General features: G+C 39.2%; 2 protein-coding genes and 1 long non-coding RNA gene across 3 annotated transcripts in view; all 3 read right to left on the bottom strand.

Moving 5' to 3' along the window:
* Positions 1-2,285: 2,285 nt before the first annotated feature.
* Positions 2,286-25,207, bottom strand: part of LOC310734067 (little elongation complex subunit 1-like) — a gene marked incomplete at its 3' end in the record, with an annotated part of 81,367 nt that continues 58,445 nt past the window's right edge. The window contains exons 2-3 of the mRNA XM_083555692.1: positions 2,602-2,700; positions 2,286-2,479 (exon numbers count right to left, since the gene is read on the bottom strand). Of these exons, the coding sequence (XP_083411818.1) occupies positions 2,286-2,479; positions 2,602-2,700 (293 nt within the window). The remainder of the gene's footprint in view (positions 2,480-2,601; positions 2,701-25,207) is intronic.
* Positions 3,133-4,252, bottom strand: LOC310725740. The gene is made up of 3 exons (XR_014533487.1): positions 4,216-4,252; positions 3,907-4,067; positions 3,133-3,305 (listed from the first exon to the last, which is right to left on the bottom strand). It is a non-coding gene; the product is annotated as an uncharacterized lncRNA (long non-coding RNA).
* LOC310734075 (uncharacterized protein) lies at positions 4,545-6,900 on the bottom strand (the record flags this gene model as incomplete). Its single annotated transcript, XM_083555713.1, has 6 exons — positions 6,763-6,900; positions 6,511-6,548; positions 6,280-6,362; positions 6,137-6,164; positions 5,996-6,046; positions 4,545-4,936 (listed from the first exon to the last, which is right to left on the bottom strand). The coding sequence occupies exons 1-6, from the start codon at positions 6,783-6,785 to the stop codon at positions 4,545-4,547; spliced, it is 615 nt and encodes a 204-aa protein (XP_083411839.1). The 5' UTR covers positions 6,786-6,900.

Raw genomic sequence — 25,207 nt, 5'->3', positions numbered from 1 at the left:
TGTTTCATATGCTGAATCTTAACCTGCCCAGAGATTAGAAGATTTTTTGCTCTCCACTGCTGCCATTTCCTGTTCTTAATGAATTATTGAAGAAGTTGTGTATAAAGTGACCGATCTGTCGTTTAACCTTTAGTTTTTCCTTCCAATTATTTTTCTTAAATTTTAAAGTTTCCTCCAGCAGAGCAACATATTCCTCCAGTCGCTCTCTGTCTGTCATCAAATGATCGCTCTCATCCTTTGCAGTCTTCTTCTCTTCCTCACAGTGAATCAGGGAATTCTGGAGATCCTGGTGATTTGGAGCTGTAAGCTGATCATCTCCTCCATGTCTAATTTGGTCTTCTTTTTTTCCTTTCTCAAATTTATTTTGCTTAAATTTTAAAGTGGCCTCCAGCTGAGCAACACGTTCCTCCAGTCGCTCTCTGTCTCTCATTAAATTATTTTTCTCTTCCTCACAATGATTCAGGGAATCCTGCAGCTCTCTGATGGTTTGAAAATGTCTGGTGGTCATTTTCTCCATGTCTAGTTTGATCATCTCTTTTTCCTTTTCAAATTTATTTTGTTCAAAATTTAAAGTGGTCACCAGCAGAGCAAGACGTTGCTCCAGTCGCTCTCTGTCGCTCCTCAAATGATCGCTCTGATGATCTGCACACTTCTTTTCCTCAGAGTGATTCAGGGAATCCTGGAGCTCCCTGGTGGTCTGGAGCTGTAAGTTATTACTCTTCTTCATGTCTAGTTTTGCCTTCTTTCCTTTCTTTCTTCTTAATGTGACCTCAAGCTGAGCGACACGTTCCTCCAGTTGTTTTTGTTCTCTCGTCCAGCTCTGGCTTCTCTCAGTTATATCCTGTTCCTGCTGCTTTTGCTCAGAAGCCAAAGTAGCCTCCAGCTTTTGCACCGTCTGTAGCAGAATGGCTTTCTCTTCTTTCTCTTCTGTTAACTTCTCTATCATTAGAAGAGAAAATGCATCCAAGTCTTTCTCTACTTTCTCCATGTGTTCCAGCTTCTCCTTCATTTCAGCAATCTGCTTAGTTTTCTTTGTTCTTCTGCTTTGAAAAAACTCTCTCAACCTTCTGAAGAGCTCCATGTTTATGTGTCTTTACTCACAGGCAGAAATCTCGGAAATGTGGGAACCATAGACGCGTTCTGACTTACATAGATGTTGCCCTACTGTGACGTCACAATGAGATGCTCCGCCCACCGGTCTCTCTCTCTCTCTCTCTCTCTCTTTCTTTCTCTCTCTCTTTCTCTTACACGTGCACACTGTATTGTATTGTATTTATTGTAAAACTAAATGATTCAGATGAGTTTTATAAAAAACATTTTTACTTATAAAAAATAAAATGTCATTCAATGAACATTAATGAAAACTGGATGATTTGTTTTTATTGAATGTAAAAATATTAATTTGAGGATAATTGAACTTAATGAATCGAATAGTTTTGGATTAAATGAAGACTTTACTGAACTAAACAGCACTGAATTCTCCTTTAAATCAACTTAAGTTTACTGAACTAAATACTGTTACTTATATGAAAATAAACTCGGTTTCTCGAACCCTGTTCGGTTTCAGCCCCACTTTTGGGCCTCACAGCTGAAAATGACCTTCCTGACTTTCAATGGTAAAAGTTTCTGACAACAGTGTGCTACATACACAATTTACATCTCTTTTGAAACAACACACTTTGTGCTTTACATCATCCAAAGATGCTGAACTTAGAAAAAAATGTGTACATCATAAAAAAACTTTCTTTCGGCTTTTCCCGTTAGGGGTCGCCACAGCAGATCATCCACATGTTTGATTTGGCACATGTTTTTACGCTGGATGCCCTTCCTAACGCAACCCTCCCCATTTATCCGGGCTTGGGACCGGCACTAAGGCTTGTGCAACCCTAATGGCTGGGGTTGGTTCCCTGACCAGGGATCGAACCCGGGCCGCAGCGGTGAGAGCGCCGCATCCTAACCACTTGACCACCAGGGAACCTAATGAATCTCTTGACAATACAGACAGATTTGAATATTATTCTCTGTAAGAAACAGCTTCCTTCTTACCTCCTACCAGACAGCCAAGACTTGTACAGAATACAGGAGATGATGGTCACATGCAAGGAGTGCAGTACCTGCCAGAACTTCCTGTAGTTCCTTAAGTATTGCTGTTGGCCTCTCAGTAGACTCCCTATCAATTTATTATTATAATATTTAAATTATAAATGATGACCAATAACGCTGTGCAGATCTATTATATATTTAATTTATTTATTTATAAAGACATACATTTCTATAATTAGAATCTATAAAAGATTATTTGGCTTTTTTTTGGACGACAGGAAGCTGATCTGACTAATGCACTTGGTGACGGCTGGGGGAACGGGCTTTGTGAACTTTTGCTGCCATAATTGCAAAGTCTTGAGAGTGGCTTTGGGGTTGCTGGGTGCAAGATCATGACTGGCATAGATTAATGACAGCTGCACCTCCCACGGCATATCTGCACACAAGATACATGATAAAATTAGAACTTACTGAAGCACTTTCTTTATAATAGAAAACAAAAATTTATAGAATAAAGATAAAGATTGATAAAGATTTGATGATTTAGTAATACAGTACCTTCCAAGTCTTTTTGTGTCCCAAACTCAATAATGCGTTTTGTCAGATTTTCCACTGATGCTGCCAGGTTCTCCTTAAGGCCTTGTTGGCCAAGTCGCCCTGTTTGAGAAGGACAAAGACCATGAGTGAAAAACTGAAAAATCCAGAAATAATGTGCTCCAAAACAGGATTTACAGTAAACTTACCAAGTAGCCTGATAACTGCTGCAACAGAGACGTTTCTAAACTGCCTTCGCTTTGTTTGTGTTTCCAACAGCCATGTGTTCAAGATCAACCAAACTCTTTTTCTATTAAATAAAAAATTGGATATATTAGGTGTTTGTAGCAGTAAATGATTGACCAATTGTGAGTTCATGCAACAAGAATGGCAAAAATTTCAGCCACTTGATTATTGAGACACACACTGTCTCATATGAGTCTCACATTTGTAGGACTGTAATCTATCAAATGATTATTATTTTTGAAACTAGAAAGCTGGGAATTAAACACGATGACGCGGTTTTGCACTCAGTACCGAATAACATGGGTGTCGGTCCACATCCAGCCCAGTTGTGCACAAAGAAGATCCAGACTGAATACGTAGTCCCAGGCGGTAGGACAGAGATCATCACCATACCAGCGGCTCTTCTGGAATGTCAGACGTTTGTCTTCCAGAAGAGCGTTCAGTGTGCTGGTGATGGTGCTGCAGATGTTTCCAGGAGGAACCTGGCAGAGAAAACATCTTTTCTTCAGTTCATTAAAAAGATGTTTACAATAATATGGTGATGATGGAAAGGTCACAACCAATCACAATTGCAGATCTTTAGAACAGGGAGGTTGTGCTCTAACTGTGCATTCTGCTCTTTATGGTTATAACTCCATTTATTAACACTAATATAAGGAGGAGTTCTAGAAAATGACCTCTGAATGACAGATTTTTAAATAGACATGTGAAGTAGCACACTTTACTATAGGGTTTATGTATCAGACAGTAGCAGGGGTAAATAATGCTCTAGAATAGTACATGAGTATGCAGTTTGAGGCTTTTGTCATCAGCAGTGTCATTAAGAAATGTCATTTACAGTCGTGTTTTTTTCTCTTTAAGAGAAGTGCAGTCTGAGGCATTCTCTGCAAATGGTCATCAGCATTAACTCACACTAATACAAAGAATAATATCCTTAAATAGTGACTTGTAACACAAATTGTGAAGCAAAAAAACGAATTAGCTCCACTAGATTACACTGAGACTTGGGAATCAAAACTAGTTGTTGACTGTTGTAGTTGTTGACTGTTCTGATGACTGTGTTGATAAGAATCAGCTACTTACCCTATCCCAGTGCAGATATTTGCTGAGCAAGCATAAAATGTCTCCGTCCGCTTTCATTTTGGTCACGATGTGTATGGCTCTGCATAAAGGGCCGTCATAGGAAAAAACACATGGCCATGCTGTCACCATGACCATTATTAATTTAGGGGCTTCAGGAAAGTCTGCAAAGGAAACAAAACAATACCACAGACGTAAAATACACTGTATAGAAAGAAATACAAAACCAAGAACAAGACACATTTTGCTTCTTTGTATCATTGTCTGAATCATTTTTAGTAGATATGTAATGAAATGTCAATATAATCTCACCTTCTTTAAGAAGTCTGTAGGCGAGGGCGTGCACTTTATGAGTGTCTCCTCTCTGCTGACATAAGACTACATAAACCCGACAGAGAAACTGCAGGACGTTATGTGACATAGACTTTTTCTCTGCCTTGATCTTGTCCATGATGACTGTCAGAAACGTCTCCGCTAAAGACTAAATAAAGCAGAAGAAAAGGATCATCCAATATCCAACTAAATCAAACATGTACTCAAATCATGTATATAAAACTATTAGATGTGTAGGAAAACTACTAGGCTTTGTTTAAACCAAAACCTGGAGTAAACGTTTTTACACCACAAACCAAATCTACTGCTCATTTTAACAACATCAGGGCACTAAATGAACTTTTACAAATGAGAAAACTCAAATCCACAGCTAAACAATAAAGTTGTTTGAATTTTGTGCACACTAAATAAAACAGAAGATAATAACTGACCTTGTTTACACAAAACACAGATGTGACCGATTTTTCCTCATCTGTCAGACCAGGAAGTTTACAAATCCCTTTAAGTAGTGCAGAAACCCAGTTAGTAGATAATAAATCATAACTGGCATCATGAAGAGTTTCCAGTGCACAAGCGATGAGGGATTGTGTTTTGTTGTGTTTGTGCTGTGCAGCATCGATTCGAGGTCTTTTAGCAGTCGTGGGTTGTGACGTGTCTGATGCAGTTCTCTTTGCTCTCGGGTTTGTCTGGGTTTGATTTCCTGCGATGGGATATTTGAAATCAGATACACGCAAACACAAACACATTAAATGTATTATTTTATATTTTATATACAATAACCAGAATTTATACTTCACTTTGTAGGATAAAGAAAAATGTGACCATATTAAGATCTTTGGCTGATTAACATTCTATCATGAATGACTCCTAATTACAGCTCAATGTGAAGTAACAGGTTCAGCTGACGTTGTTTGCTGCTGTTCATGAAGCCTTTGGTGTGTGTTTTTTGGAAGATGTTGATCTTTCTCTAGTTCCACGTTCTCTTTATTGTTTTGCCCAATTTATGGTGACGGTATTTGGATTACGATCTGGATTTATGTGCCTGTTTATTTATTAGACATCATTTTAATCTGAATTTGCAGCCACTCTTTTTATCATTACCGGACAGACATCAAGGAACAAAGATTCAAACTGTCACTGTCAGGGATCCACCAGCCACGCCTTCTCCTAACCCTCATATCCACCCTAGCAGCTCACCTGATTACTAATCATCATCACCTGGGTCACATCAGTCACCACCATATATAAACCCCAGTCGTTCACAGTCTCACCGTCCGTTCTACAGCTTAGGCCTACGAACATTGTGGACTCTCTCACCCTTTGTGTTTACATCACGCTTCATGTGTGTTGGACGTTTCTTTTGTTTTCTGTATTTCTTTTGTGTTTTAGTTCATGCCTGCGTGTTGTTCTGCTTTGCTCTTTCATTTCTTGAGTGACTTAAGTAAACACGTTTCTTGTACATTCAACCTCCGGTTTCCTGCGAGTTCTTGTGCCTGACAGTCACTGACAAACACCCTTCCAGAGAGACGTATATTATTTCCTTATAGAACATAAAACATGACTGTTAAACATTAAGGGTTATTAGGATGGTGAAAGAAATTTGCATTGTCGACTCTTTTTTCATTACATACAAAACAAACAACTGGCCTCGCTGTTCCAATACTTTTGGAAGGGGAACGTACATACTAGCTTTAGCACATGCTAAGATCGAATTGTATCTTCTCCAGAAAATAGTTTACAACAAGTCACATTTAAATACCTTTGTCAGCTTTCTGCTTATTGTCAGTTTGAGTGAAGGAACTCTTTGTCTCTGCAATGACAATCACCAGTTTATTACATTTTCAATGCAAATACTTTACACATCAAAATATACAGAACCTCAGATAGATTATTGTACTACCTTTGTTCAACTCGTTCTTGAGTTTTTTCTGTTAAGGTTCAAAGACAAAAACCAGAGACAAGACAAATGGCATTTAGTTTCACTTAGTCACAGTTCTCACTTAAAGTTTCATTATGTCTGCATTTGAAATCAAAAGAAAGTACCTCCATTAAGCAGATGATTTTCTCGAGACTTCTCATTTTGCACTTCAGCTCTTGAATTTCCAGATGTTTACTGGTGTTTTCGGCTGTACAATAGTTAACAGAATGATATGAAAAGGTGCTCAGATCACACTAATCACATTATATGTTTATTTGATAGAAATGAATCATGCAGTAATAATGTGCTTTTACTGTCTTACACACTGAAAGCAGAAACATTCAAACTATACACACCTTTAAGTGCCAGAAGCTGGTTTTCAATACCAGAGTTCCTTTGGAAAAGAAAAAGAAACGTTCAGATAGAACACGATGTTCATTGGCACTTTATCTGTAGGATGATTTTGTTTGCAGACATTTACATAAATTAAATGTGACGAAATCATGTGACATGAACAATTCTACAGTATAGATAATATATTGGGGGGGGTGTTTTTACAGAAAAAATTATTAGTAAAAATAAAGTATAAACAGTAAAAAAAAAATTACTTGTTTGTGTCTGTGTTCAGCATCTTTAAACTTTTCGAGTCTACAGTCAGTTTCTTTTTTATTTTAAGAAAATTACCCACACACAGTCTTAATTGTCAGCTGTCCAGAAAAATGGCGGTGTGTGTACCAGTTTCCATGGCAAAGAGGGCGTGGCTTTGGGCCGTGTACTTCTGTCTCGGTCTCCATTGATTTGTTCGTCATGGAAAATTGATGCACCAATCGGGGACGCGGACGCTACCAGAGAGGCGGGGCTTCTGCGTTGCATACGTTGCACAGTATTTGTAATGTTTTTGCATTAATGTTATAATATCTGATAGCCATTAGAGGGCACTCTCGTGCTGCATGTGGGTGTGTTTGCAGTGTGCAGAGTAAACGAGTAAAAAACGCTGTGCTGTCATGTCTCCGGTTCTTTCTGCGCATGCTCCGAACTTAATGGGATAATATGTGTTTTATATCATAATGATGCAAACATAACAGTATTTACATTCATCACATTACTGTGCTGGAAAACAATACAAATTAAATAAAAAAGAAGAAAAAGTGTAGAAGAAGAAAAGCGGGACAAAGACAGAGGTAATGCGATGTAATGAATGGTGATGATCATATAAATAAACTCAGTTTAGTAAAAGTTTGTGAACAAACTTTATATTGGTCCAGTTTTTAAAGTTTATTCTAAAAGTTATAAATAGTGTAATAAGTGGACAAGAAATATGAGTTGTTCATGTCACACAGATTTTTTATTTAGTTTTTTTTATTTCAATTCAGTGTCATTACAAAATAGGTTTAAATTTGTAGAGATTTTATTTGGACAAACATATCGGACAAAAGAAATCAGCAACATATATTGGTCATCCTGTATCAGTCGACCTCTAGGTGTGAGTTTAAATGATATGCTCAGTTGTATGTATGAGATAATTGTAGTCTGGACGGTGAGACGCCACTAAGCGTTAATATTATAATAATTACACTGATCTATTAGAGACGCTTATCAGAAAAGTCCGAATCAAATCCACTCACAAGTGCAGCAGATTCATGTGATGTGAAATAAAGTCCTAATGGCAGCAGCATTATACAGTCATATATATATTTCTATAAAAGAGCTCTGATACGGATTTCAGTCTTTAAGAAGAACATCTTCAGAGGGGTTTTTCTCGTCCTAGTATCATAAGTGTAGATAAACATAGGTTGTGTTTAATTGACAGCCCTGATGAAGTCTGATGACCTGAAGAGGGTGGAGCTGAGACTTCAGACAGCAGACGGACTTCTGAATAGGAACATCAGCATCACACGAGAGGTTAGAGGTCACCCAACCTGTAATTAATCCTGGAGGAATTAAGTGTGATTAGAGAGATAGTGATTAAAATGTGTTAATGCAGCTGTGTGTGTGTGTGTGTGTGTGTGTGTGTGTGTGTGTGTGTGTGTGTGTGTGTGTGTGTGTTACTGCAGTTATGATAATAATAATAAGAATTATAAGTATTTTGGGGGCTGTTCATCAACCATACAAGTGCTGGTCAGATTTGCAACGATGATGTAATTGATGACTTTGCAACAAACAAAGCAAGAAAGATCTGTTTTTAGGAAAATGACTTTGTAGTGAAAAATGTATTTATTATTATTATTATTACAATTTATTATTATTTATATTCATATTGTATTTATGTATTTATGTATTTATTTGTAAATGTTTTTACTGTAAAGATAAAGTAAGTGCAGATTGTTGTTAGTTATTTATCTTTTTAGGTGGCAGCAGGATGGGAGCAGGTCATGACGTGGAAAGGAGACTCTCTGCTTGCAGGCTTCCTGTGACGTAGCTTCCTGTGTTTGACTGTTTTTAAACAAACTTTACTATTTATCTCTCCTTTTTTGTGTGTCTGCCTTTGAGCACAGGTGAGGACTCGTTCGATGCCCAGCTGTGAGAGCGGAATGCGGTGCTGGAAACATCCCGGGTGGACGCTCACTCGTCCCAGGTAAATTCCCGGGTTGAATCTAACGCTCCCAGCACCTCAACTCCGCGTGTTTCTCTGCCCAGGCCCACGGACCCTGGATGCTGCAGCAGCGGAAGACACGAGCCAAGCCCCGGTCCAGGACGTCTCCCCCACCACCACCACCGGCCTTCGAGATCTCGACCGAGACGGAACGCCATACTGTGATTCTTGGAGATTCCATCGTCCGGCATGTCCGCGCTACCTGAGACAAAGGTAAGGTGCACACTCGCTGTTTTCCTGGTGCTCGTGTTCTCGATGTCGCTGCACAGGTACCCGCGATCTTGTCATTCCGATTCAAATCAGTCCGATTGAAAGATTTAGCGGTGGACTTTTTACATGAGACGTTATCTAAGCTGATGTGATGTTCACAATCACGACTTTGTGACGTGCACTTTGTGTATTTTTTCTGAAAGGAATGATAAATGGGCCGATTCGAGATCTGATACGGATGCCAGGTGAAGAGGAGGTGGAGATTTGAGGAAGCACATTTTGTCCCTCAAGTATTGGGTCTTATCAACAGCATTAATCGTGTTAACGCATTTGCATGGAAGAATTTTTATTTTGTTCGGTTTATAAAAAGGTTCATGTCATGAATCCTCTTGTGCGAGTATTTATTTTTTTTTTATTTATTTTTTTTGTCCGAATCTTGATGTTATTGTTACAATAATTATGGGAGTCACGTGATTAAGGAATGAACGATACGGACCAGAAGAGATGAGGGTGAGCTACTCATTCTGTTTATCATCATTTGTCTTTTAGCTGCCTTGTCATATTTTCATTATTGGAACTAATGTCAGAGTTCGTGTATGTAGACGTGTGTATGGGTATCTGCTTATTGGAAATGTACAATTTTATATTATTTCTAATCAAAGGAACGAAATTATCTAAAGAACCAAGTCCCTGAAATGAGGCCATCTTCCAATCACTAGCAGTGATCAGTAATACTGATGAGTGCCATACGGGGGCACTAATGCTTCGAGTAATACCAGGGAACGGATCAACGAATAAAAGATGCTCTTAGCATGGAAAAAGATGCATTTGTGGCCTGTACACAATAAGACAGAAGATAGACAAGAAACAAACAGCAATAATCAATAGACTGAAAAGCTTACCGAACAAAAGTCCAGCAGGGGGCGCTCTCCTCTAACCCGGGTGTGTGTTTCTACAGAGAAACACTACAGGAGCTCATGTAGAGTCGCGCCGTCACCATCTCTGTGACGTAGCATCCCTGATTGGTGCAACAATCTTTTTAATCCACCAATGAAACGTCATAGTCAAATGTCATGCTGTCATAGTAACATGCAAACATTGTAAGTCCACTATTGAATCGAAGGCCGTTGTTGAGACCAGATGTTTGTTTACTGCAGTAGGAATGTTCACTTTAAAACTGCAACAACATACAGAAATATTGCATTCTCATTTCTTCAATTACACTAAATATTGACAAATATATATTCTGTATATGTTCTAGATCTGTATTGAGCAAGTATAAGAGAGAACATTAAATATGATGTCACATGTAGTGACAGACATTTTCACGTTGTTCTAATCAACAGTATTCGGGGGGACCTACGTTCCTGTGGTGGTGAACATGACTGGAAGTTCTCCAGAAGAACAAATGCTGGTAATGTACAGTTCAAACACACACTGTTTTTCACACAGAATAAACTAAAGCCCATCACTTCCTCATCACCTAAACACACTGTTCATTTAGATTTTACTTACGGCAGCCAAACGGCCTCATTTTGTAAACCCCTTGATCACTTCCTCTGTCTTTAAGTGAACTAAACGAAGAGGAATGAATGTCCATATAGAGGAATGTGAGCGCAACTGGCAACCGCTCTAAAAGGACACGGCTCTGATTTGATTAAACAGAGTGAAGGTTATTCATGAAGTATATCAGAATTGTACAAATCAATGAAACTACTTACTCTATGAACTTTATTTGAACGAAATCATTACTGAGTTTGGACCAAAATGATATCTGTATGCTAATGTGTGCTAATCAGGAAATACGTTCTACCTACCTTTCCTAGCCTGACTTTAAAATCCCACCCCTGTCTGGCCTGCACTTCCTCCCTCACTCTGCCCTGTCTTTCCCTCCTGCATTGCCTGAGTTTATCTCACCCACATTACTTCACCTACATTACCATACCTAACTGTGCTATATGTAATGAGGCACACAGGGACATGGTAGAGACTTGGAGGTTGTTCGATGTAGTTGTGAGAAAGGTCAGGGGTCATGTGTGTACCCTGGTACTTTGAATTTGTCCCTGTGTGTCCTTTTATAGCTGCAAGTTTCAAATACTGTTTACGTTAACCTTCAAATAGCTTTAGCATTTTTGTGATTTTTATGCCAAACTTATATGCTGTTTGTGTTCCAGTATTATTACAGTGCTCCAGTACATGTGGTGCTTCCTCAGCAGTACTCAGTCCATCCCACAGGATTCAATACATGCTACACTGTACTCCCTGGACCTACTACCCCAACAAATGGTAAGTTGATCATGCCTTTCCAGTCATCCTTACAAAAAGCCTGGTTTTCTTGTAGGATGTTATGATCCTCACAGCTTACATGTTGGTCTTTAATTGAAACTGATACTGTTCTTATTAGTGTCGGCTGCAGGGATGTTCTACTATAATGATCAGGCCGTGTACAACCAGACTCCATTCCCAATGGTCCCTCCACTGCAGCAACATCCATCTACCAAGAGGAAGAGGAAAACGGTGCGTGTGCTTACTCTTTGTTTCAGTACTGGTTCATTTACTGAGTATATGAGCCTCAATTATTTATTTATTTATTTATTTTTTTGACTCGTCTAGTCTGTGATTTAATTGCTACTGTCTCTGTTGTCTACAGATGAACAGCTTGAGAGTTATTCAGTAAAATCACACCAAAGCCAGATAAAACAGAGCCTGTGCACGTGCCCCCAGAGGTTCCAGCTTCTGCTCTATTCACCATCGATGAGCCGAAACAGACACAGCTCCTCGTCCTGACGTCTCCCGATCGCTCAGAGAGGTGAGTTTAGGGCTCGTCGCTGTCCCCGCACTGGATTTTAATTGGTCAAAATCTTTTACAATGTGACTAAATTAAACGTGTAGTCCAGCATTTTCCAACATGTTTTAATTAAGACGTATTGCAAATTGTTAAACTGTTGTGCATGTTAAACGGTGTTGACTACAAAAGTAGCCTGAAAGAACAAATCCGTACTTTTAGAAATAAGACCCGTACTTTTTAAATACGTTTTCTACAAATAAAAGAATTAGACATCTTTAAATTTCAATATGCAATATTATCTTTTGGTAATGGCGTATAAAAATCTCACATAATCCTTCCTTTTCCCCACAACTGACCTTTGACTTTCATTGTAATCGAGTCATGAGTAACGTTTTCTGCTCGTCTCAATAAACTAGGAGGCATGTTAGCTCTTGGTTGTAGTTATTGCACATGGACTACAAATACTGTAGATATAAACTGAGGTGCCAACACTGGAGTATTTCTTTAAATAACTATATATAAAGATAGAAATGCTGTCGTTCACTTCGGTGAATGTGTAAAACCTACATTTACACTACAAATTCACAGTAATCCTGGTGTTTTATTATTAATTGGGTGTGTTTGTGTGTTAGGATAAGCCAGAGCTCGCTTTCCAGCAGTCTGACTTTGACCTTGAGCCAGTCTCAACCACAGTCGAGAATTCCAGTGTGTCTCCTGTGATTGTGGAGCATCTGGCTTCAGCAGAAACACCAGCAGATGAGATCGAAGCGCAGGAAGCCGAGCCGCCGAAGAACGAACCCGAGCCCAGCTCTGAGGATGAAATGCACAGTGAGACCTACTTCTTCTGACTCGCACACTTCATCATGTTTTTCACTACTTTTCATGTCTGCTTTTGCTCGTTCCTTTCTCAGAGCCAGAGATGGAGAATAAGAGGATACAATATAGTAGAAACTTTCTTTTGAGCATCCAGTTCATGCCTGATTGTGTGCAGAAGCCAGAGGGGCTTCCACCCATACCTGATGTGGTGCTACACAAGGTAAGCCTCCTGACATGTGGGCTTTATTTGAACTTTAAAACCAAATAAGGAATATTGTTTCACAGATCATTGCTTCACTCTCTGCTTTTACAGTGTAACCAAAATAAGTTGCCACCGGACCCACAGGGGCTCAGCTCCAGAGACTCAAATATCTCAAATATTCCAGCAGGAATAAAAATATAATCAAAATCTACTGAATTTGCAAATGAAGCTTCAAGTGGATAATCTGTTATCAGGCTTAAACCTGTCCTTCTGTAACATTTCTATGGTATCTTCATGTGTAATATTTTTATTTTTTAATTGCACAGATTTTTAGTTTTTATGATGATTGACTTTTCCAGGCCAGTAATCGTGAGGGGCTTCAGGACGAGCTGGAGGAGGCGAAAAACAAAGCTCGCAGAAAAACCAAGGGTAACGTCAAGTTCATCGGGGAGCTGTTTAAGTTGCGGATGTTGCCCAAGTCCATCATTTATAACTGCGTGGTGAAACTGCTGAAACAAAATGACTAGGAAAGTCTCGAGTGCCTCTCTATTCTCCTCACGACCGCCAGCAACGAGATGGACTTGAAGAAGGCCAAGGTAAACAACCAAAGACGCCATTGTAGAGCATTTTCATTGCACAGGTTAACAGAGCACTTGCTTATAATTTATAGACCAATACAAAGAGGCTTGGAGAAATTGCTAGAGCTATATTACATAAAAAGTGTGCTTCCTGTTGTTTAATATTCGAACAGCTGTTCCAAGTGTAACCGATGAAATGTTTATGAAAAGCCAGTGAACATCTGCTTTTAACAACTTGTCACGTCTGAGAGCTGTAAATATCTTCTATTAAACATGTTTCCTAAAGTACTTCTATTGGAACTATTGGAACAGTAGAATAGGTATTGGAGCACGACTGCTGAATTGTTGCCTAATTTTATTCCTCCTTCAGGTACAAATGGATATGTACTTTAAAAAGATGGAAGGAATTGTGAAGGGAAAAAACCTCATCACGTGTTCACTTTATGCTCCATGATGTCATTGACCTGCGCCTGGTCAGTGAACTTGTTTGTTTGCCTACTAGATGTGCATTCGTGCTTATATTTAACAGTAGTACATAATGAAATGAAAAGAAAACAGTGAATGACGTGTCCGATTCCTCGTTTCAGCACAACTGGGTATCACGGAGAGTTGTAGAAGGACCGAAGATCATTGAAAATATCCACATGGATGCCAAATTTTAGGAGCAGGAGGAGCAAAGAAAAGTTCAAGAAAAGCTACGATCCATGGGCATGAATAGGCGAGGTTATAGAGGGCATATGTGTTCTAGACTAATCCTTTTTACAGCTTAGTCCCCTTTCTTTTCACAGCACTTAACCAATGCACTGCAACTTTTTGTTGTTATTTCTTGTTTCTTCTACAGTATTTCCAAGTCATGAGACCATGAACACTGTGAGCATGAACATTACAATAGACCCCAACAAGATCCCTAAAATCAACAAGGTACTGACTTTACATGTGCAGAAACATGCTTTTCAAATGCAAGCTTGAACTATTTCAGTCAGCATTTAAAGCTTGAGATGTAGATGAACTCAAACCTGCTGGTGAAACGATTTACGTAGTTGAAAAGTATTTACCTTTGAGTTGCCTTAACTAAGCGTTAGAAATCCCCAAATGTTTGTGGATTTAGAGCTTTAGGAGAGCTGCTTCATTCCTTTTTTTATTCAACAAGAAGGCAGTAAATAGCAATGAGTGATGTAGCGGAGAGATTTTCATGATCTGATGGGAAACGTTTAAGTAAAAGCATGTTCTGATTGAACTGTTTGCATATTCATTAGTTTTTGTTTACATGGTCGACTTTTCCTTAAAGCTTTCGAGTTTCACTCACACGATTAGGACTGCGGCTATCGATTATTTTAGTGATCGAGCATTCGACCGAATATTATAAGTACCTTTTCTTTATTAAAGAGAAATATGAAATATACAATCCTGACAACAGTGTGCTACATACACAATTTACATCTCTTTTAAAAGAACACACTTTGGGCTTTACATCATCCAAAGATGCTGAAGTTCATTAGAAAAAAATGTGTACGTCATAAAACATATATTTTTTTAAAAATATATAAATACATGAATTCGGTCCTGAAGCAATCCAGAATAGTGACGGGTTAAAAGTCACATGTGTAATGAGTTTATATTTCAACTTTGAAGAAAATACAATAAAAACGAGATTCCTATAAACATTATTCTGAGACTGTGTGTAGTCCTTTTCTCCCTCCGTCTGTTTGAGGAAAAGCAGCCTGATAACCAAATGTACTGGGAATAATAACATTCACACAATAAGCATAAGACTGGTATTTGAATATTAGAAAAACAGTAGAAGAAAAAAGTAATGAAAATAAAAGTAGCACAATGCTTCCTTCAGTGCCTCTGTGAATGATGGAGCACATCTGGACCTTCCTTTTATCCTTCCATTCTACAAACAGCACATCCTCTTCTCTCAGCCAGTGATGAGGCCTCGAGGAGCTTTTTTCAGAAGCTTGTTGGTGATGGTTTGAGGGTTTGTGGACTGAATTTTCCCACATGCTCAGATGTTCTTTTTTTAGGAGATCTCTAAACAGTGCTGGACTTGGGTAGAAGTCGTCAACAAACAGTTTGTAGGCCGTTCACAACATCTTCTCATCAACAAGTGGCATGACAGATGGTCTACAGACTGGCTGGGGTGTAAAATCCTTATTCCACCTCTCTTCAGGTGTGTTGGGGGATACAACCAGTGAAGACTGGGATTTTCTGTCTCTCACTCTTACTGGTAGAGCTGAAACAGGTGCTGAGTTTGGAGACTGCTTGAACCTCTTTTCTGGTTGATGGCTGGTCAAACGAAATTAAATATTAGTAAAAGATACACAAGTGAACACGACATGCAGATTTTAAATGAAGGTTTTCATTATTGAGGGGAAACAAAATCCAAATCTACATGGCCCTGTCTGAAAAAGTGTTTGCCCCCTTGTTAAAACTGTGGTTTATCACACCAGAGTTTAATTTCTCTCACCACACACAGGCCTGATTCCTGCCACACCTGTTCACAATCAAGAAATCTCTTAAATAGGACCTGCCTGACAAAGTGAAGTCGACCAAAAGATTCTCAAAAGCGAGACATCATGCTGAGAGCCAAAGAAATTCAGAAACAAATGAGAAAGAAAGTAATGGAGATCTATCAGTCTGGAAAAGGTTATAAAGCCATTTCTAAAGCTTTGGGACTCCAGTGAACCACAGTGAGAGAAATTATTCACACATGGCAAAAACATGGAACAGTGGAGAACCTTCCCAGGAGTGGCCGGCCGACCAAAATTACCCCAAGAGCACAGTGACGACTCATCCAAGAGGTCACAAAAGACCCCACAACAACATCCAAAGAACTGCAGCCTCACTTGCCTCAGTTAAGGTCAGTGTTCATGACTCCACCATGAGAAAGAGACCATTTAAAATCTGCATGTTCACTTGTGTTATTGTTACTAATATTTAAATGAGGTTGATGATCTGAAACATTAACGTGTGACAAACATACAAAAAAATAAGAAATCAGGAAATTGCAGTTGCTCAGCTGGAGGTCACTTTGGAACAAAACCAGCATGGAGCTCCAGGATTCTCTAAATCAGTGTGAGAAAGAGAAGAAATGTGCAGCACATCAGAGAAATATGAGAGGAACCCAATGTTGAACCTCTTCATGTCCAATGATTCAAAATCAAAGAAAATGTACAAAATAATGAAATATTAAATTATTCAACATTTGTGTTTTTGTTACTATAATAAATATAAAAGTAATCAAACCTGTTCAGGGGGTGTCCCAATACTTTTGGCGATATAGTGTATCACTTCATTTGTGCTTGAACAGTTTTCTCTTTACAGGATCTGTACCTCAGGTATGAGAAAATATGACTATAACACACTGATAACACACTTACCAGGCAAGACTTCAGGAAGTTTCCAGACTTTTCCCTCATAAACAAAGGTAGACCTTTTGAGAGCTCTAGATTTTCTTTGAGCAGCACATCAGAAGCCTAAAAGACAGAAAAAGATCAAACCTTCAGATTCGTGGCTACTGAAAGTTGAAAGGTCGCTGGTTGTCAGCTCGCAATCTTTAAAAGAACATTTGATCGTGTCATGACCTCCTCAAACGATTTCTGAGATGGTTTCAAAACTGTGGTATTTAAACTCGTACACCTTCACCACTCCACTGCTCTCCCTCTCATCCACACACGTCTACTGACTTTCATTTTCCTTCTCTCCAGGACGCACCTCCACGTCTCCAGACTCTTCTCAACCTGCTCCCTACTCTCACCACGAATCACAATACCGTCGGCAAACATCATAGTCCACGGAGAGACTCCTGTCTGAACTCGTCCGTCCTCACGTGCCTCTGCATGCTTTATTACGGATCCTTTGCACTGTGGTTTAGAAGGGGCATTGTAAACATTAATGATCTTTTTCAGGAGAATACATTTGTCACTTTTTTCTACCTGTGAGAAAAATTCAACCTCCCCAAAACTCATTTTTTCCGATATCACCAAATTCGTGATTTTGTAAGGAACACATTCTCTCATTTCCTGCACCCACCTCCTAAACAAGAGATTGATCGAGTTTTAGAAACTAAACTTTGTAAGGGTACTGTCTCTAATATTTATAAAACTATTTTTTAATTCGTTGTTCAATCGGGCTCTTCATCCAACTTGTGATCGTGTCGGCGGCTCCGGCTACTCTTTATCATACTTTTTGTCTTTGCCCAGCCTTGACCTCTTTCTGGACATCAATTTTTAAATCAATCTCTGAATACTTCATTTTAGATATTAAACCATGTCCCCTAATAGCATTATTTGGACTCAAGCCCACAAATCCCTCCTTGTCATCCTTACAATCAAACATGCTCGCCTTTTGTTTAATAGTAGCAAAGAGACTTATATTACTGAATTGGAAGAATCCTCACCCACCCAGTTCTTCTCATTAGATACATGACCTGTCTCAGTTTATTCAAATAGAAAAGATCAGATTTACATTACTTGGTATTACGGAAAAGTTTTACACCACCTGGCAACCATTCTTATCATATTTAAGAGAAAGAGGAAAATAAAATCCTGTTCTCTTTGTTTAGCATTTTTGAGCTCTTCCCCTTGTCCCTGACTTCTTGGTAGATGTAGAAAGGAGAAAGGAAAACATATATCTTTGAGAGTGTTAATGTACTTAGTATTAAAGTACTAATGTATCTTTTATTTTGTTTTATTTTATTATTTTTTTTTCTTTCTCCTGTTCTTGATGCTCATATTCATGATTGTGATTGTGTGTATAACTTAGAAAGAGAGAGACCAATTTCTTGTTGTTGGACTAAATTAACCACTGTTCCATTGTCTTTCTCGCCTAAATGTCTTTCTGTTTGAAGTGCATCAATAAAAAAAAATTGGATAATTATAATAATAATAATAAGAAGAAGAAGACGAAGCCAAGTGATTTTGAAATGTTTTGCCGGTGTCTATGATGACTGGTGGGTCCATCTAATACACAAACGCCAAGTGTTCAAGGGAAGCAAATAGAAGCAGGACTGCTTAGAGGTTGTTACTTTGGCAACTGAACATAATCAGTAAAGGTTTTGCGTGGGCCGGTAATCGAACGCGGGTCAACTGCTTGGAAGGCAGCTATGCTCACCACTATACCACCAACGCCACGCTGGCAGGGGTGAACGTTGCCGAATGAATCCATGCTAGAAGAACGATAGTGTTTTGAACTTCTCAGCAAACCAGTTCATTCTCCTGCTCAACCGCAACTGCGAATGTATGCAAAAGTGCCAACAGTGACCAAGAAGCTTTTCTCTGCAGTAGTGTCTGTAGTGTAGTGGTCATCACGTTCGCCTCACATGCGAAAGGTCCCTGGTTCGAAACCGGGTAGAAACAGTTTTGTTCTTTGAGCTCTGGACACTTTTTACTTTTGGTCCTTTCAACAGTTTGAGTCTGCTGCGCCAGTCAATGTCAGAAAACAAACACAAATTTAGATAATAAAAGTTATTTTAACCCCAGTTTTTGTAGTTTCTGTAGTGTAGTGGTCATCACGTTCGCCTCACACGCGAAAAGTCCCTGGTTCGACACCAGGCACAAACAAGGTTGTGATTTTGAAGCTAGTGTTACATTCTTAGGCCTGTAAACTGTGTTACTCGACAGCATTAGAGAAATGTAATGTAAAGCTGAAATGCTACATCTTCAAACTGCATCATGTAACTGAAAAAAAAAGGAAAACTTTACAGAAGTGTTTGATTTACAAAATGCTACCTAGTGATGTACATGCAGCCCCTTTTTACATCATTAGAATGCACAATTACTGTAGGAAAATTATAATCTAAGAAACTCCTGGAACTAACAAGCAAAAAAAATGAACAGGTACTTTAACAAATCTTGTTTAGTAAAACTCCAAATTGTTAAAAACTTTTCACTGACATTCAGAAGTGTAACAATTGTTTTAACAACAAAAACATCTGTAGAGTCTGTAACACACCTTTATCACATTGTCCACAACAAGAGGGGTCGCACTAGATCCACTCATGGTCAGCAATGTCTGAGATGAGAGTGAGGACTCTGGGATTGACTGAACACTTTTTTCTTCTTGGATTCAACCTCGGTGCCTCTCAGGATTTATGGAAAAGAAACACCTTTATGGAAAAAAAAAGAGTGAGAGAAAGATTGAGAAAATGAACAACCTGAGATGGATATCAAATTGATACGTTTGATAAATCCAAAAAAGGTGTTGATAAAAACAGAATATTAGCGTTGGAGAAACTCCAGTGTTGATCGTAGTTCCACTGGGTAGTGTATGTTAAAGCAGTAATAACTGCCAAACATCAGGCAGATGGAGGAGGTGAAGGTTGTGATGTGGTCGTTGACAATCTTCTTGTCGATGCTCAACATGAATGTCTCAGCAGTGAAGCAGGAGGAACCTGGGAATAATAATAAAAATAATAATTTAAACGTTTATTAACAGGGGCTTCAATGTCAGTTATATATATAATGTAGATACTTGAAACAAATTGGAGGATGAACGCTGCCAATATTGGTAGGAAACAAATAAAAATTATTAAACAATAAGATTGGAAATAAAAGGGAAAATTAAATAATAGTGCTAATTTTAAATTAAAACTGAAAATGATAAATATTGATCTATGTCAATGTAAAATAAAATAAGTTGGTAAAGTTTCTTTTTTGGATGCTGTATTTGGCACAATAATTAATCAAGCCATGTATTTATTTCTTTTTTTATTACCAATGAAGGCAGGATCCATCTTCAATAGTTACATCCATCATAGGATGAATGATCTTACTGGCTGAGCTTCTGAGCTTGTGTTAGCCAGTGTTTCAGTACGTAAGCTAGTGAATGTGTGTGAGAATGAAGAAATGACTGAATGTATTGAAGTCCTCTGGACTACATAAAATCTTATACAAATTGTGGGAAATGATTTAACAAAACTAAACAAGCCACGAGTACAATAACATTGCAGTTACATCAGAAAAAACAGTTGCTCTATTTACTCACCACAAACAATAATTAAGGGTGTTGGTGGCACTTTCTCCATCTGAACATCCTCTGCAAGGCTTGTCGTCTCAACACAGTGGAACAGAAGCTCTTCCTTCTCATCAAAATGAGCCAGTAAAAGAAGCAGCATTTCAATGACTTCTTGGGAGCAACCACTGGACTGACCTCTTTCAGTCTGAAGCTTGAGAAGAGCGTTCTGGACTCGTTTGCTTTTTTGTGCATCAACATATCTCAGGAACTTTAACAGACGTGCCCCTTTTTTGTCTACATTGGCAAAGAATGTTTCCATCAGATTCACACCAGTCAGCTCTTGGAAATGTGCTGGCATACCAACTTCATTTAAGAGAAAGGGCCATTCCTGGCATAGTTTCTGGATGCTTGCCCCTTTGTTGAGGTCTTTACGCTGGGTGTAATAGGTGCACTAGACTAGTTCTTTCACAACATCTGTACTGTAGTTCTTCTTAAACATCTTCATTTCTTCTTTTTTTTCAAGCTGACTCTCCACAGTCTCCGAGAGTGGCAAATGCTTTGGCTCCCATCTAATGCATCCATAGGTGTCTTGAACACTTGCTTTTTGTTCGGTAGGTAACTCTTTCCTGAAGTTGCTTCACCAGAGAATGATATCCTGGTCCAATAACGTCGCCATCGATCACATCTTGCAGAGACTTTGGATACCTGGCCACCATCCTTTTTGCTATCTCTGTTATGGTGTGTTTGGTTGGATTCTTGCAAATCTTCATCACTTCAGAGACCACGATCCTTACCATTTCTCTTCATTGTCTTGCACTAGGTCTTTTCTGTCTTTCCAAGTTCTGTATTAACTCCTCAGGGAGCCTCTGCCATGGGATTTCAAATCGCTCTAAGCAGTTTGGTATTAATGGTGTACAGATAACTGAAGATGATGTAGAGGTGGATGACGCTGGTGAAGAAGAAATTGATGGTGCAGAGGGAAAGACAACCACTGGAGATGAATGCACAGATTTTGGTGTTGAAGTCCCGGAGACTAAAAAGAAGATATGAAAGTATTAAACACAGAGTAATGCTTTTTCTGTTTTGCTAAATTATAATTTTTTTAACAGCCCCCTATTTCATAATAACAACATTTATTTATTCAGAAAATAATGATTATCTCATCATCATTAGACTCATAAAAATTCATATTCTAACCTTAACACCATGTTAACAAGTGTGCCATTGGGTGGTGTGGTGACATTGTTCTATACTCACTATTAGGGGTCCAGGCAGCAACCAGTCTTCGTGCTTGTATGGCAGCATGCTACCACTGGCAGCAAATCGTTTTCTGTGATGGACTTTAAATCATCTGTGGTTTTTGCACCAAGTGTTTTCAAAGTATCTTCAAGGGACTTAACAAGTTGATCAGGAAGGTCCGGAAGCACTCCTGCTATCGCATCCCCTATGTTCTTTAGCAGCTGTGATTCAGCCATATCTGTGAAGACACACAAACAAAGAGTTTGGTCTCTGGTCCAATGAAATTAAGGCATTCAGTCTGACAAGATGCTGTGCTTCAGTGGAATAATCTGGTAACCATTTTTCACATAAGATGACAATGGCTACAAGTCAATCAGTTCACTGATGAGTCTGCACTCTGTCTTTTTTTACTGAGTACATGTGGTAGTAAGAAATCAATTCAGCATCATAAACTCTCATGAGAAAATGAAGAGCTGAATCATCCTTAACAATAATCAGCAGAAGTTCACCAAACTCCACTGACTCATCTTACTTCATGACAAAAAACTGGCCCTTCCTGTAAACAAGCCTGATGAGAGATCCAAATTTTAGGATCAGCCCTGGATAATGTTGTAAGTAATGGTGTTTAGGTTTTAAGTTGGTATTGGGAAACAATGCCTTTCTGGTTTTCTAATATATTTGGATGAGAGCATCCAGATAAGTAACCTGGGTCTTGGAAATTTGCTGAGCACAAATGAAGTCAACGATGTCCTTGAGCTGCAACGTTAACTGCCAGACATCATCTTGAGGGTTCTGCACTTTGTCTCCAATTATTAGAGGTAAAAGTCTCAAGAAGTTCCAATTTTAAACAGCTTGTCCACTAAGTTTCAATGTTTTTGGACTGACCTCACAAGGCTTGGATAAAGTATCTGTTCCTTTGTATTTAAATTGCTTGATGCGTCTGTTCAGAACTGTGTAAGCGAACCATTAATTTGTGCAAATTGACAAATTCAAAGCACCAGGGTACACACATGATCCCTGACCTTTCCCACAACTACATCGAACAACCTCCAAGTCTCTACCATGTCCCTGTGTGCCTCATTCCATATAGCACAGTTAGGTATGGTAATGTAGGTGAAGTAATGTGGGTGAGATAAACTCAGGCAATGCAGGAGGGAAAGACAGGGCAGAGTGAGGGAGGAAGTGCAGGCCAGACAGGGGTGGGATTTTAAAGTCAGGCTAGGAAAGGTAGGTAGAACGTATTTCCTGATTAGCACACATTAGCATACAGATATCATTTTGGTCCAAACTCAGTAATAATTTAGTTTAAATAGAGATCATAGAGTAAGTAGTTTCATTGATTTGTACAATTCTGATATACTTCATGAATAACCTTCACTCTGTTTAATCAAATCAGAGCCGGGTCCTTTTAGAGCGGTTGCCAGTTGCGCTCACATTCCTCTATATGGACATTCATTCCTCTTCATTTAGTTCCCTTAAAGACAGAGTAAGTGATCAAGGGGTTTACAAAATGAGGCCGTTTGGCTGCCGTAAGTAAAATCTAAATGAACAGTGTGTTTAGGTGATGAGGAAGTGATGGGCTTTAGTTTATTCTGTGTGAAAAACAGTGTGTGTTTGAACTGTACATTTCCAGCATTTGTTCTTCTGGAGAACTCGCAGTCATGTTCACCACCACAGGAACGTAGGTCCCCGAATACTGTTGATTAGAACAACATGAAAATAAATGAGAATGCAATATTTCTGTATGTTGTTGCAGTTTTAAAGTGAACATTCCTACTGCAGTGAACAAACGTCTGGTCTCAACAACGGCCTTCGATTCAATAGTGGACTTACAATGTTTGCATGTTACTATGACAGCATGACATTTGACTATGACGTTTCATTGGTGGATTAAAAAGATTGTTGCACTAATCAGGGATGCTACGTCACAGAGATGGTGATGGCGCGACTCTACATGAGCTCCTGTAGTGTTTCTCTGTAGAAACACACACCCGGGTTAGAGGAGAGCGCCCCCTGCTGGACTTTTGTTTGGTAAGCTTTCCAGTCTATTGATTATTGCTGTTTGTTTCTTGTCTTTCTTCTATCTTATTGTGTACAGGCCACAAATACGTCGTTTTCCATGCTAAGAGCATTCTTTTATTCGTTGATCCGTTCCCTGGTATTACTCGAAGCATTAGTGCCCCCGTATGGCACTCATCAGTATTACTGATCACTGCTAGTGATTGGAAGATGGCCTCATTTCAGGGACTTGGTTTTTTAGATCATTTCGTTCCTTTGATCAGAAATAATATAAAATGGTACATTTCCAATAAGCAGATACCCATACACACGTCTACATACACGAACTCTGACATTAGTTCCAATAATGAAAATATGACAAGGCAGCTAAAGGACAAATGATGACAAACAGAATGAGTAGCTCACCCTCATCTCTTCTGGTCCGTATCGTTCATTCCTTAATCACGTGACTCCCATAATTATTGTAACAATAACATCAAGATTTGGACAAAAAAATAAAAAATACTCGCACAAGAAGATTCATGACATGAACCTTTTTATAAACCGAACAAAATAAAAATTCTGCCATGCAAATGCGTTAACACGATTAATGCTGTTGATAAGACCCAATACTTGAGGGACAAAATGTGCTTCCTCAAATCTCCACCTCCTCTTCACCTGGCATCCGTATCAGATCTCGAATCGGCCCATTTATCATTCCTTTCAGAAAATATACACAAAGTGCACGTCACAAAGTCGTGATTGTGAACATCACATCAGCTTAGATAACGTCTCATGTAAAAAGTCCACCGCTAAATCTTTCAATCGGACTGATTTGAATCGGAATGACAGGATCGCGGGTACCTGTGCAGCGACATCGAGAACACGAGCACCAGGAAAACAGCGAGTGTGCACCGTACCTTTGTCTCCGGTAGCGCGGACATGCCGGACGATGGAATCTCCAAGAATCACAGTATGACGTTCCGTCTCGCGGAGAGGGGGGAAGCGGTTCTCGGTCGAGATCTCGAAGGCCGGTGGTGGTGGCGGGGGAGACGTCCTGGACCGGGGCTTGGCTCGTGTCTTCCGCTGCTGCAGCATCCAGGGTCTGTGGGCCTGGGCAGAGAAACACGCGGAGTTGAGGTGCTGGGAGCGTTAGATTCAACCCGGGAATTTACCTGGGACGAGTGAGCGTCCGCCCGGGATGTTTCCAGCGCCGCTTTCCGCTCTCGCAGCTGGGCATCGAATGAGTCCTCACCTGTGCTTAAATGCAGACACACAAAAAAGGAGAGATAAATAGTAAAGTTTGTTTAAAAACACAGTCAAACACAGGAAGCTACGTCACAGGAAGCCTGCAAGCAGAGAGTCTCCTTTCCACGTCATGACCTGCTCCCATCCTGCTGCCACCTAAAAAGATAAATAACTAACAACAATCTGCACTTACTTTATCTTTACAGTAAATACATTTACAAATAAATACATAAATACAATATGAAAATAAATAATAATAAATTGGCAATTCACACAACAAACAAATTAAATACATTTTTCACTACAAAGTCATTTTCCTAAAAACAGATCTTTCTTGCTTTGTTTGTTGCAAAGTCATCAATTACATCATCGTTGCAAATCTGACCAGCACTTGTATGGTTGATGTTTATGACAGCGAGGCTGC

Source organism: Silurus aristotelis (genome assembly GCF_946808225.1).
Source record: "Silurus aristotelis genome assembly, chromosome: 1".
Classification (NCBI taxonomy): Eukaryota; Metazoa; Chordata; class Actinopteri; order Siluriformes; family Siluridae; genus Silurus; species Silurus aristotelis.
Note: the sequence above shows the minus strand (reverse complement) of the source record. Positions and strands in the feature narration are given on the sequence as shown.